This window comes from Schistocerca serialis, chromosome 3 (genome assembly GCF_023864345.2).
Source record: "Schistocerca serialis cubense isolate TAMUIC-IGC-003099 chromosome 3, iqSchSeri2.2, whole genome shotgun sequence".
In the NCBI taxonomy this organism is placed as follows: domain Eukaryota; kingdom Metazoa; phylum Arthropoda; class Insecta; order Orthoptera; family Acrididae; genus Schistocerca; species Schistocerca serialis.
The window spans coordinates 56,253,944-56,268,557 of record NC_064640.1 but is presented as its reverse complement, the minus strand read 5'-3'; the positions used below and the strand labels follow the sequence as shown (position 1 = coordinate 56,268,557).

General features: G+C 38.7%; 1 protein-coding gene across 1 annotated transcript in view; it reads right to left on the bottom strand.

Annotated features, from left to right (window-relative positions):
- The window catches only part of LOC126469701 (isoleucine--tRNA ligase, cytoplasmic), a 162,593-nt gene that overhangs the window by 74,574 nt on the left and 73,405 nt on the right, over nt 1–14,614 (bottom strand). Inside the window, 1 exon segment of the mRNA XM_050096875.1 lies at nt 4,568–4,783. Coding sequence (XP_049952832.1) covers nt 4,568–4,783 — 216 coding nt within the window.

Genomic DNA, 14,614 nt, shown 5'->3' with positions numbered 1-14,614 from the left:
TCAGAATCAACTAATGGTTTGTGAAGGCAAAGATTGTCTCCTTTGAAAGTTAAATTTATTTAAAAAACAGCATAAATGTACATATACAGTATCCAAACATGTATGAGAACATTTATTGCAATCCAGTTCAAATAAAATAAAAGTTTTTAAGTTGATAGAATTTAATGTTATTACCTCCTGTGTTTCATAAAACTATCAGTTTTTAAGCAGAGCATTATACTGTTGTAGTGGCTTGCTCGTAGTTTCTCGCATATCCCTTGCACTAGTGCCACAAGTCAAATTTCACATGTTTGTTCGAGCAAAGTAGATACCATATCGAGCACTTCAGCATATCAGGAAATCTCGAATTGTTCGATATGTCCTACCCTTCGGGATTGTTCAAAATTAATCTGTACAAAACTTCAATACAAAGCTTCCTGTGTGAATGTATGATGACCCCTACATTAATCATTAAACAACGCAAAAACATTGAACTCAGCAGCAGCAGTTTGATCTCGACCCCGTATTTTTAGAATGACAATTTGGGGAAAAAGCCTTGTCTTATAATCGGGTAAATATGGTATGTCATTCTGATGTGTGTTTGATTCAAGTTATTAGTCCAGAAATATAATCAATGCTATGATTTTTAATAAGAAAAGTATGTGACAAAATTTTAAGAGTCTATACATTAGTGGAAGGCAATAAAAATTTAAATTTCAAGGCAATAGAATATATTCAAATAGAAAAAGTGAAAAGAAAACTAAAGTGTAAAGAAAGTAGTAAAATGGGATTTTCTCCTCTCCTATTTCATTCAAAAATACCATTAATTTTTTGTAGATTTTTGGAACCTTGAATGCAAAATGGAAACTAAAGTGGACATATCATTGACTGGAAACAATACTCATGTTTTTACTACAAGCACTTTCCTGAGTTTTCACACAGCTCCTTCATTCTTTTGCAGTATTTAGGCAGAAAAATAACTGGCGAGGGCTAAAAATAGGAAAGTCAATTTGCAGATGGGCAATAACAAGAAAAGCATGTATATACAACAAGAGAAAATTGTTGGCATTGAATATATATTTAAGTGTTAAGGCATGTGTCCATTAGTAACTGAACTTCCTGAAGTCACCTGCAAAATTTATTCCTGCAAGTTCTTTGACATAGAAACTGTGCCAGCAAAGTGACTTTTGCAAGTTTTGTGGAATTAAAGAAGCAGTAGTTTGTGGAAACAGTCTCTTGCATGTTGCTGCAATTACTTGCTGAAGTTGTCAGCTGTTGAGTGTGATTTTCAAACTTGACTAAGTGTTCCATGTTCATTATCAGTACGAAAATGTCAATAACAGAAAGGAGAATGCCACAGATACAAGTGGACTGAAACAAATGAACATTGGAACCCCTAAAAATACATAATAGCCCACAGCCAGTGAAAGAAGTGGGAAATGAATTTGCTGCTTACTTTGTTTCAGCAAAAGGGGAAGGGGAAGGCTTGGGTGTCTAAAAATGTTAGCTGATTTTTTTAAAATGTTAATTTAAATGTAAATGCATTAAATTTGTAATAAAATTAATAAATACCATGTCTAGAAATTCAAGAGTAATTAGAAGGTGATTTCTTGGTGATGTAGCTTGACACACTATTGTATCCTGTTTTGGAATACTTGATTGTACAACAGTCCTTGAAACCTTAAATATGCATGCCTCTGTATCCATTACTTCACCCAAACACTGTGTTTTTTTCTTAAATTATTGTTAATGGGTCATTCCATGCCAACTGGTCTAGGGGTTCTCACATGACCATCACAGACTTTGATGAAATTTTGTATGAACATCTGCACATGTTCCCAGTACACATTGGTAAAGTTGCACGATCAATCCAATACTTCCAGAGATGTAGTCATTTGTTTGACCCCATAGCCCATTTATCAACAGTGCACCCATGAGTTCTTGGCAACTTAGAGACATAATGTCTCTGGCAATATTTTCTTGAAAGAAATAAAAATAGGTCACCTTGTACAACTTTTTGCACTCTCTTAATAAAATAATAAAAAAGAAATTTCCTGACCAATTTCTATACGAATAATTTGAAGCAAAGTTGTTCGTAAAATAGACACCCAAAAAAATGTTAAATTTAGCTTTTTATATCTCTGGAAACAACTTCTTGATAAGCCTGAAACTCTGCACATAGAGAATTACCAATACAAGGTTGTAGCATATAAAATTTTGTTCTCCTATTTCTTTCCAATAGTTTAGAAATTGAGGGCAAGGTTGAAAATTTTTCAAAAAAAAGTTTTTGCAATGTCAGCATATAAGTCTCTTAAAAAACGACACTGGGCCATCACTCCATTGGTACTCAAATTTGACATCTTTCATTATGTTCTTCAATCATTGAGTACTCTCTGTGGAAGATAATATCAAAAGTTCTGGTTACTAGCAAACGAGCTTGAGTCACAAAAACTGCAAATAAGTAGTCTCTTTTGTGTTTTTAAACATCTCTACAGCATTCAACTCTACAAAATTCTTTGAATAAAAAACTGAAGTGGCTAAGAGTCCAATAAAGAGAATAGTTTTCTCTTTTTTGTGATAGTAACAGTTTGAGCTAATCACATCAGTAAATTATAATTTTTTAGGTTCTTTTGTGCCAAAATTTCTTTTCAAAAAATGCCATGAGTGACATCATCTGGCCAACAGCATTGTTTCCCTCATGACATTCTACAGCAAATTAATGAAACCCTTTAAAAAATTCAAGTAGCTTGAAGTAAACCTAAGCTTAGGATCCTAAAAAGAGACCTTTTCTAGCTTTTGCCCCTGATGCTTAAAGAATTTTATCAGGCTTGGGAACATGGGGTAAAGAAATCCACCTTTGTTTGCTGTTGCACAGCTGTCAGGCATGGCCCGTGTGGTGATGCTGGTGATGGTGATGCTGGTTTTGTCACTTTAAAAGGTACCAGCAGTGTTTAAGCAACTGTGTACCATAGTAGCACAGTTATGTTCCCTCATGACATTCTACAGCAAATTAATGAAACCCTTTAAAAAATTCAAGTAGCTTGAAGTAAACCTAAGCTTAGGATCCTAAAAAGAGACCTTTTCTAGCTTTTGCAATGAAAAATGTTGAATTTAATTTGAGTACCAGCAGAACATGGACCCATTTTCAATGCACCTGAAACTAGTCATCTTTTTTTAGGCCTTAATTGCTCGAACTACAAAATCAAACCTAGTTTTCATGTGGTTTATAACATAGTATTTCTAATGAAAATGGTTTAAAAGAGGATGCAGAAGATTCCTTTTTGTAAAAGTGGGCCATATATAACCATTTTTGGCAAATATTGAAAAGCAATAGATGAATGAAAATTAATATTTTTAAGAACTTTCATTGGTAAGTTTATACGAGCAAAGTTTCACGTTTATGCTGCAGTTACTTTCAGAGATATAAATGGCTTAACTTCACACTTTTTTCTAGCAACTATTTTTTTGGCTTCACATTATCATTGCTTTTTAGGGTCTTATATGCTTGCACTGCAAAAAGAAATATAGTTTTTTTTAGATGGTTTAGAACATGGTCTTTCTAATGAAAACAGTTGCCATTTTTGGCATTTTTAGAAAAATCTTCAACTTTGTCTCCAATTTGTAAACTATGGTTATTCTACAAACTTGTATTGGTAAGTTTGCACATGAAAATCTCACATTTATACTACAATTACTCCCTGACATATGAAAAATTAAACAGCATATTTTTTGAGTGTGTACTTTTTTGTCTGACTTTACTTCAAATTATCCATATGAAAATTGGTAAGGAAATATTTTTTTTTATTATTTTGTTTAACAGTGAGCAAAAAGTAGTACAAGATGGCCAAGTTTTGTTTCTTTCAAGAAAATATTCCCAGAAATATTATGTCTCAAAGTTGCCGAAAACTCGCAGCAGCATTATTGATAGGTGCGCTACGGGGCCAAACAAATGACTATATCTCTGTAAGTATTTAATTGGCGAAGGTAAAACTTTACCAATGTTAACTGGGAACACATGTCAATGTTCACACAAAATTTCAGCAAAATCCGTGATGGTCATGTGGGAACTTTTTCCAAAATTTTGCACTTGGCATGCAATGGCCCTCACTACAATTATTATTTAATAATAATAATAATAATAATAATAATAATAATACAATGGTGGCAGCTGCTCTGGCTTTTAAGCACTACACTGTAAACTTCCACTTGGCCACCTTACATCATCACTGGTGGAAATAATTCTGCAAGTACTGGCAGCAAGTTCGTCAAATTCACTTGCCCAAGCAACTTGCGAAAGTAAACATGTGCAAATTTTTGCTCTAATGTAATAGCTTTAGCAAGTATTTGCAGAAATTATTTGATAGCAGACACATGCGTTTATGAAGTCTTTCCTTAATGTATTTGTCCGGAGCAGAAATGAAATGTGGATGTTCAACAGTTTAGACAAGAAAAAATAGAAGATTTTGAAATGTAGTGTGGCAGAAGAATGCTGAATATCAGATGGTTAAATTAGGTAACTAATAGAGAGATACTGAATTGAACTGGGACACAACACCACCACTTTCCAAGTAAAGCATCTCTTACTCACCTTTAGTCGTTTCCTGTTCATACGCACATACCAGTTGGTCAAATTATCAATGAACTTGATGAGGCGAGGAACAACTGTATAAAGCCTATAGTGCTCCATTTCGTTTTTCACAAACTTGATTAATGAATATGTGAAAGATAGAATCCATCTATCCATTATATTTGTTGAAGACTCTTCCACTCTCTCATCTGGATCAAATTTTAAGTCCACACCTTCCTGACAACCAAAAGAATAACATACTGAACTTCATTGTGGATTAAAATCAACACGCACCAACATTTTGTAAAGTAGATAAAAATACACAAATGTAATAAATGTTTAACTGCTTGGGAAAATTAATATCCAAATTAGTTCTTAAAAAATGAAGGAGTCTTCCTTCTGTTAATCGTAAACATTACACTATGTGGGAACAACAGTGGCATTCATCTGGGATGGTTTGTGAGAAACTTGGAAAACATGTAAAAGGATAAGTGGGTCAGGTAAATGAGAAGAGACACACCTGCCATTTGCCTGTTTGTCAAAGCATTAGCAACACCCTTCAAAATTGTTAAATAGCAGCTGTACACACTAAACTACAAGTCGTTTCCAGATGCATAATCTAATCTGATTCATGTGATGTTCCAGAAAATGACAATTCTTTCACAACCTTCCGGAAAAAGCTATGTGCTTGCGAGGTAACCTAACAATTAGTTTGTAGACTGTCATCACAATTCAATAATCCTGGTTAGTTACTGCCGTGACTCCAGAAAACACAACTCAGTTTAAAATCTTCCCAATAACATCACCAATCATTGCACAAAGATTGCTCCAGCTGTGAATTTGGCTCCCCCCAAAAATACTCTTGAAGGGCTATAATTGAGGCTGCTTCTGTGTTTTCAGGCTCAAAACTCAGTTTTTGAATGCATAATGTGAATAAACATTTGAAATTCATGGAGATATTTGTTTGAGCACGTTTATGTGATACAGGGCACAAGGACATTAAATGAAGAGTGTAAATGGATAATGTTCTGTCATTTTTTTCGTCCAAAAAAATGCATTTTCAATGCTCCTGTGTTCTCGTTACTCTGCTGCATGTTCCTACACTTGATCCATGTGCGAAACCAAGAAAAGAGTCTTTCAAACATGCATTAGTAGATGTTGCATGGTCTTTGTGCCAAGCTGAGCTTTGCTCTCAAGTTCCAAAATTTTAAAAGTTATGAGAAATAGTTTTTGTTGACTACAGTCCTATTAGTTAAAAACCTAATGCTGAATTTCTGTATTTGTATTATCACAAACTAAACGTATTAATGACACTTGGAACAAAAACTTTCTTCCCACTATTTTTCCAACAACTGACATTTTTCGAGACCATGATTGTGTACAAAATACAAGTTGATTCCCGCAAAGAAGAAAGCAGCAACAATGCTATTCATTTACCCAAATAGTACAGTTAACAGTTTTGACCCAATTGGCTGATTTTCAGATGGCTGTTTATGTTTCTACTACATTTGTTGTTGTTTACATTATTTGTTGGAGAAAAACTGCCAACAACATGTGTAAACAACAAATGCAATAAACGAGGGTGTGTGTAAAAGTAATGTGCCTGAATTTTTTATCTGTTCTCAATTTCAGTTGAGGTGTTTACAAGTCATGCATATTACTCGGCTGACTTTCCCATTTCAGTGATGCAAGTTGCAACCCTCCGTCACAAGAGCACTCTGGATTTTTGTGTGTAACATGATGGTGTGTAAAGTAACTATGTCAGTGCGTGAGAAACAGCATGCTGTAATCGAGGTTCCAACTGCAGAAAACATGCCTCCAATTGAAATCCATAGAAAAATGAAGGTTGTGTATGGTGATGATGCCAGACTACAAACAAGTGCTGCAACATCTGCAACAATGCAGTGCCTTGGGTCCACTGTCATTGATCATGCTCCATACAGTCTCTACTTCTCCCCATCCAATTTTCACCTGTTTCCAAAAACTGAAAGAACACCTTCACTGACATTACTTGGTGTATACAGAGGTGAGTTTGTGGCTCAATCAACAAAGTCAAACATTCTACAGTGAGGGTCATCAACAAATTGGTCTCTAGAACGAGAATTTTCACTCTGCAGTGGAGTGTGTGCTGATATGAAACTTCCTGGCAGATTAAAACTGTGTGCCCGACCAAGACTTGAACTCGGGACCTTTGCCTTTCGCGAGCAAGTGCTCTACCATCTGAGCTACCGAAGCACGACTCACGCCCGGTACTCACAGCTGCGAACCTTCGCAGGAGAGCTTCTGTAAAGTTTGGAAGGTAGGAGACGAAGTACTGGCAGAAGTAAAGCTGTGAGTACCGGGCGTGAGTCGTGCTTCGGTAGCTCAGATGGTAGAGCACTTGCCCGCGAAAGGCAAAGGTCCCGAGTTCGAGTCTCGGTCGGGCACTCAGTTTTAATCTGCCAGGAAGTTTCAAATTGGTCTCTCATTGGGAGAAGTTGGTAAACTGTCAGGGTAACTATGTTGAGAAATAAATATGCAGACATGAAGATTAATGATGTACAATGTTCCTCAAGTTTGTTTTATTTAAAATCTTTAAGAGTGTTCACATAAAAAACTTTGAGGCATTACTTTTCAGCATGCCTTTGTAAACTGAACAACAGTCTGAAGATGAATCTGTTGGTTCGAAACTGGTAACAGCACTAATAGTGTAAATAAATTGCATTATTACCAGTAACTGGTTGCTGCTTTCTTCTTTGAAGGAACCAACTTGTAATAACTTTCTTACTGACACCTAGAACCAGTCAGTTTCCTGGTATGGCTCTTATAATGTTCTGAATTACGTACTTAATTTCTAATTTGTCTCATTTTTTGCAGTATTTCAGTGAGCAGTATAATTCTGTGATAGCAGAAAACCTTATCAGCTTTCTGGATACAAATTAGTTATCTGCAGAGAGAGAAGTTGGTTTTTCATTCACCTGACCAATGATGATGATATTGATTATTTTAGGTGAGGGATGCTCAACATCATGGTCATCAGTGCCCTGACGAAAAGTCAGCATGCCGATCTCATAGATGGGGATGATGGCTGTCCCCACATGTGGACCAGTTCCTAGGTGGGGACGAAGGCTGTCCCCACATGTGGACCAGTTTCTAATGAATTAAAGTCTGCCTCCCTTCCCCACCAGTTTAGGTTTGAGGCCTGACAGTTCACAAAACTTCACCACTCTTGTAACACTGAAAACATGAGGATTGTGGTCAGATCTCCATTGAGACAGAGGGTTGTCCTGGTATCAGTGTATAAGACACACATTGCCAAAATGTGCTGACCTGAAAGTGGCACACTACAAACCTCACAGAGTGGTGGATCCTACCACTGGAGGAGGAAGCCATGTGTTAAAGGGCTATGTCCAATGCACAGCCTGGTAAGCAGAACCTCCTTCCGGTGGTGAGGCTGGCGTGAAGTCCACCACAACTGTTTGGTTGATTTGAGCGACCACAGTTTGTTTTCTGTCATCTTCAACCATTCAGTCTCCCACTGACACATGATGCATCTGTTAGAAAATGAGATGATGGTATGCAACGGGATAAGACACTGATGGAATTCACCATCTCGACATGCTTCCTTGGCTACTTTGTTGGCCACGTCATTTCCCTGTATCCCGACGTAGCCAGGTACCCCCCAAAAGACCAGTCCCTTGCCATGGTGATGGAGCTGCTTTAAAGAGTCATGGATGAGCTTAATCAACTGGTCTACTATACACATTTGGTGAAGTGCTTGTAGTGCACTAAGTGAATTGGAACAGACAAGAGACCTTGTATGGTGATGTCTGCCAATCCTCTCCAGTGGCATCATAATGCCATGTAACTACGCATCATAATTTGTAAGTTGTTCCACAAGACACACTTTGAAAACCCTATCCGGGGAAAACAGTGGAACAACCAAGGACAATATCTTGCTGCGATCCATTTGTATAAAAGAATGATAAAACTGTGGTATGTATTTAAAATGGAAGAAAACGAAGTTGTAAAAACGTAATCTGGAGTACAAGCTTAAAATCACTTTGAGCTTCTGAAGACACCAGGTGGCAATGTGTTCCATCCCTGTGTGTATTCGGATGTCTGATAGATCCAGATCTTCGAGACAGTCAGTAGCACATATCCTGAATGGCTTGGTCACATTGGCCCGATTCCTGAACAGCCATTCAAAGTTGGGTTGGACTGCTACACTAAATGCCAATGACTGAGGCTACACTGAGATTTTCAGTGCCTGTAAAGCCAAAAGGATACATCACTGAATCCAAAGGGGTTGTTCACCAGCCTCTGCATACAGACTCTGTCGATATCCGAATGCCCTCGTGGTGGACAGCATCTATCACCTTGAGGTAGGAAATATGAGCTGATCCACAGACCATGCTGCCATAATCTACACATGATCAAACAAATGCTCTATAAAGCTTCAGGAGGTGGGACCTGTCAGCTTCCTATATTTTTCTGCTAAGGTATTTCAAAATATTCAATGACTGGAATCCCATTGCTCATATGTCTTTTAGGTGTGGGGGCCGAGTTAATTTCCATTCAAATAATAAACCCAAAAAGTGCACATTTTCCTGAAAAAGTAACATATTGTCCCCCACTATGAGCACTGGTTGGTTAAAACTTTTATGAGCATGGTTAAAACTGACACATGTAGTCTTCTCTGATGAGAACCGAAAACCAGTTGTCTTGGGTCAGGTTTCTAGCCTCCTGATCAGCCATAGTTACCTCATCATCACTGTAAGATCAGAGGAAGAGTAGAAGACTGCGAAGTCACCCACAAACAAAGATCATCTGACAGGGCTCCTGACTGCAGAGGAAATGCCGATGATAGCAATGGCAAAGAATGTGACACTGAATATACTGCCTTGGTGGACCTCACCCTCTTGAACATAGCAGTTGGACAAGGCATCACCAACGTGATATCAAAAGCACCAGTCCTAGAGGAAGAACTGGGTAAGAAGTGGCAGACGTCCACATAGGCCCCATTAGTGAAGTTGGCAAAGGATGCTGTACCTCCAAGTGGTGCTGTACGCTTTTTCAAGGTCATAAAACACACAAACCAAATGGATTCAGTGTAAGGATTCCTGTATCACCATCTCCAGAAGAATTAAGTTGTCAAGGGTCGATGGTAACGCACGAAAATGCATTTTCAATGCTACATTTCTTGACAAGGCTGAAAGAGACATACACTCTCTTTGCCTGAAAACCAGCTTATTGAATCCCAAACTTGCGCAGTGGGAATGGACCGATTAAAGGAAGATATAAATTCCTTCCTGGAACCCCTCTTCCATCTTTTATCACTCGCTTTGGATGTGCTCTCACATATCTGAAGGCAGGAAGGTTTTCTGTAGATGGATGGTGTTTGAAGTTCCACAGAGCTGTTCATCTGGCTCCGACTGCCAAGCAATGGACGTCATTCCGCCAGGGTACAGTCCGTCGTCTGAGGTGGTTGCTAGACCAGGTGAGGGATTCTGTGGCAGCCCATTGGAGCTCATAAGTGATGTGGGTCACTGTCTGCTGTGCACAATCCTTTTGTTCAAAAATAGCCTGCCAATAGTACTGCAACCAACTTGCCCTTTGAATCATCCATCTTCGTGGTCTCCTGTCAACCATGGTTTAAGTCTGCGGACAGATCCACATTGAGAAGTGGTCACTAGAATGTAAACCTGTAGCCACTTTCAACTGAACCAAGTCTACAATAGCTAGTGAGGAAAAACAAAGGTCAATGGTTGAAAAAGACCCTGTAGCTGTGGAAAAAGTGTCATTTGACCAGAGTTCAACAGGCAGATATTCACAGAATGGACAAGTCGCTCAGTCGCTCGATAATTCAACCCTTGGGGCAAGTGGTTGCTGAGCCCCACAGCGTATTCTGTGCACTGACCCCCCCCCCCCCCCCCCCCCCCCCCACATGGAGGAATGGGCATGGGAGTGCCTGGGAGAGTTCGATCAAAGCATCGGCATCCACAGGATCATGAGGTGGAAGATGTAAAGAACACACCGTGACGATAAATGGTGCTAGAACTTTCACGACAATTGCTTGTATGGTCACAGTACAAAGGACAGGAGTGGCATCTGTCATCAATGAAAACAACCACTGCGCCTTTAGCCACATCTCCAGTAATATCATCCTTCCTGTAGGGGTGATAACCCCTTAATGCAGATGTGTCGGTGATTTTAAAATGAGTTTCTTGTAAGCACATGCAGAACAGTTTCTCCTGGACCAGGAGCTGCAATTCTTCCAAATGTGATCGGTATCCATTTAAATTCCACTGCAACACAGAAGTCCCCATTGGAGTTGATCAGAGATGGTTGGTCCTGTCTTTCTTCCTCGGAGGTGGAGATTTATCTGTGAGGTCAAGGGAAAGTTAGCAGGTGCCCGGTTCTCTGGTTCCTACAAGTGGAAATCCATATCCTCAAGAGTAAAGTCTTCATCTGAGAGGGAGAGGGATTGCCTATCTGAAGATTTAACTGCCACTTTCTTTGACTTTGAACTACTTTTTGAGCAACATTTCTCCTTGCTTATGGCAGGAGTTGATTGCTTGGGCTGAGGGGATGGCTTAGTGGGCTTCTTGCAGTGGGCAGCAGTATGTGACTTAGGTTGTAAGCCCATTGCCAATGGCTTCCAAATAATTTCTGGTTCAAATGTAGCTTTTCCCCCAAACAGATGCACCGACAAGTGCATGTGCTAGTACTTGAATCTATGGTCTGAGTTTGTGTGGACACATCACACTTGGTGATTGGCTTGTTAAAGGCTCATGCAAAAGTAGCAGCAAAACTCAGAGGTTGCATAGCTTTGACTCGATTGAAGACATCCAGGCAAATACGGAGAGTGTCCTTAACAAACTTCAGGAAAAAAAATTCCAGGAATGTTTCCAAAAGTGGAAACACCGTTGGAGTCAGTTTGTTCAGTCAGAAGGGGACTATTTTGAAGGAGATGCATCACCATAGCATGTAAGTACCACCATTGTACAATTACAATCCCATTCTTAAGACTTTCCAATCACACCTCGTACCAAACATCACTGTAACAGAGCACTCTCCTGCAAGAACCAACTAGGATTTTTTTTTAAAATAGCCTTTTACATTAATATTATCTTAAATACTGCGCAGACAGTACAAAAATTTAAGTTGTTTTACTATGCAGCATAGTTTGCAGTAATATGAGCAGTTTGTTGTTTGTAGAAGATCAGTTGTGACAGATACGTGATCCTGTAGACCAAGTTGCTACCATATATGCCTGTGAGGTTGCACTTGACTTGGAGGAAACTGTGTTGAATCTTGATGGTGGATTAAATTTTCACCACCTATATTTGGCAGGTAAAGGCATAAACGATGGTGGCATACAGCCCTCAACACTATGCTTGGGGTAATGACCAGGTCTAAATTTCAAAACCTTTTGCGATATCTTACTAAGTAAGGTGTGTGACACTCAGTTTGGCAACATTTCAGAACAGTAAGCTACATGCTAATACTGGGTACTCTCCTACTCTCCCTTCTTCCCTTCTCTCTCACTGTCATCAACAACAAACAACATCAAAACTCTAAGTGCAACCCCCCCCCTTGCCCCTCCACACACACACACACACACACACACACACACACACACACACACAAAAAAAATCAATTTCATTATTTTTTACAAAATAAAAACAAAATTAAAATAATTTTAAAGCTTGCTGGAAAGATTAAATTTGAGTCATATGACGCCTGTGACATTAGTGGCTAGCATGCTGCTCCTAATGTCATAAAGCTCATTCGCAGTGACGACTTGTTTTGGAATTTCCACAGCAGAAAGTGGGTGGCAAATAGTGAGTAGTATCACATTGTAGAAATACATTTACAAAATGAATGAAAAGATGCATAAAATGTGCTTGCAACACATTCATAGAGATCCAAATGAGACAGCAGTCACTATGTGTATTTATTTCTGTCAGGATCATTCTGATGTAAGTAAAAACACTCCATAACAACAGTTTCACTTGTAGCATAATCAATAGCATGCTGGACTACTAAAGCTATGTTCTCTAGACTGATCCTTATTCGGAGCAACTTCTTCTTCTTCTTCTTCTTTTTTTTTTTTTTTTCACTTGATACATTGTTCTCTTCACTTGATACACTGTTCCCTTAAGTGTACTTTATTCGTAATACAATGAATATAATAGAGGGAAACATTCCACGTGGGAAAAATATATCTAAAAACAAAGATTCTGTAACTTACCAAACGAAAGTGTTGGTATGTTGATAGAGACAATAACAAACACAAACACACACACAAATTTCAAGCTTTCGCAACCCACAGCTGATTCATCAGGAAAGAGGGAAGGAGAGGGAAAGACGAAAGGATGTGGGTTTTAAGGGAGAGGGTAAGGAGTCATTCAATCCTGGGAGCGGAAAGACTTACCTTGGGGGGGGGGGGGGGAAAAAGGGACAGGTATACACTCGCACACTCGCGCGCGCGCCCACACACACACACACACACACACACACACACACACACACACACACACACACACACACACCACGCACGCACGCACGCACGCACGCACGCATCCGCACATATACAGACAAGCAGACAAGTCATTGAACACAACAAATTTGTCACTTCCAACCATCTCCACTGAGGCTGTTGTAAAGTTGTATAATTTTGACAAAGAGAAAAATAGAAAACTGCTTGGAACCTATAAGGAAATGTTATAAGACCAGGGCAGTATGATGTAATGCAAGTTGGTCCTGTTTAAGCACCTTTAAATCATAGTGTTTCAGCAGCAGTTATGCATACAGTAGGACAACAGATATTTTAAGGTTCTGCTGCGCCAACGGTATATTTTATAGACATACTTTTCTGGTGGTTTAAATTGATGACCTGGAGGAGCAGAAAAACTGCAATGTGTAAAGCTGTTGAAGGTAAATATAATGATGCTCTGAAGTCCTGTCTGTGCAAACTAAGCTGACACACAGCCACTGCACCAAATGTCAACTCAGTTCCCATGGACATTACTCCCTGGGTATTACTATGCTGTATGAAAATTTGAAAGCTGAGAAAAGAGGTACCTGGAAAACAGTATTGGTTGGGGAAATAACCACAGCAATTAACAAAAAGAATTACCTTCTGAATGAAAAAGTTTCCTCTGTGTTTTACTGTGTGTGGTTTCACAAGTTGGCCCGGAAAACATTTTCAGTTGGTCCGAGTAAATAACCCTATTCCAGATTCTTTCATTTTTGAGACAGTTCTGCGATTTACTGCTGTGTCGCAGTACTTCCATCCCAGTTGCCTTGCAATGCAGTTTCATGTTTCTTATTTACGGAACATAAAAATCTGGATTGTCTTTGAAGAACAAAGAGCACACAAACGCATCAACTTTTGGAAGGTTTCCACTATTGCCCTTCACAAAATTCCTTTCCATTGTTACTTAAGAGTTGTAAATTCATTTTGTATCAGTAAGTAATTAAACAGTTTGTAGAAAAAATACAGAAGAACATTAAGTAACTTTGGCTAACACTCCTATAACAAGTGTATAGCTTCTCCTTGCTCCTAGCCTGTGATGTCAGCAGAGCTTCAGCCAATAACAGAATGTTTCTGATCATGTTACCAAATCTTCAAATTTAATGATTTTTGAGCTTTAATTACGTAAAAATGACAGATGTTTTGTGAGAAAGTTGACCAAATATGTTACGTTTTTAAGTGCTATGGTCATTCAGAATAACAATCTGAACCATATTTTTAACATAGGAAAATATGCCTATTATATGATTGAACCTGTCCATAGAAAGCCCTCAACCAACAATGCCATACAACTTGACAGTAGTAGTAAGAGATGAATACTGACAATGACAGTGCTTTAGTACTTGGTTAACTAAGCATACCTTGCAGCTTGAATCTCTCACTTTCCCCTTTTCACTCCTCTTCCAAACTAAACTAGATTCATATCAGCACATACTACACCTAACAGACTTTTGTATTATGGTCTATCTTCCTGGGTAACTGAAGGTTAGAAGGAAGTAAAAGTGTAAGATTCAACTATCAATTTTTTCAATAAGAAAAAGAATCTA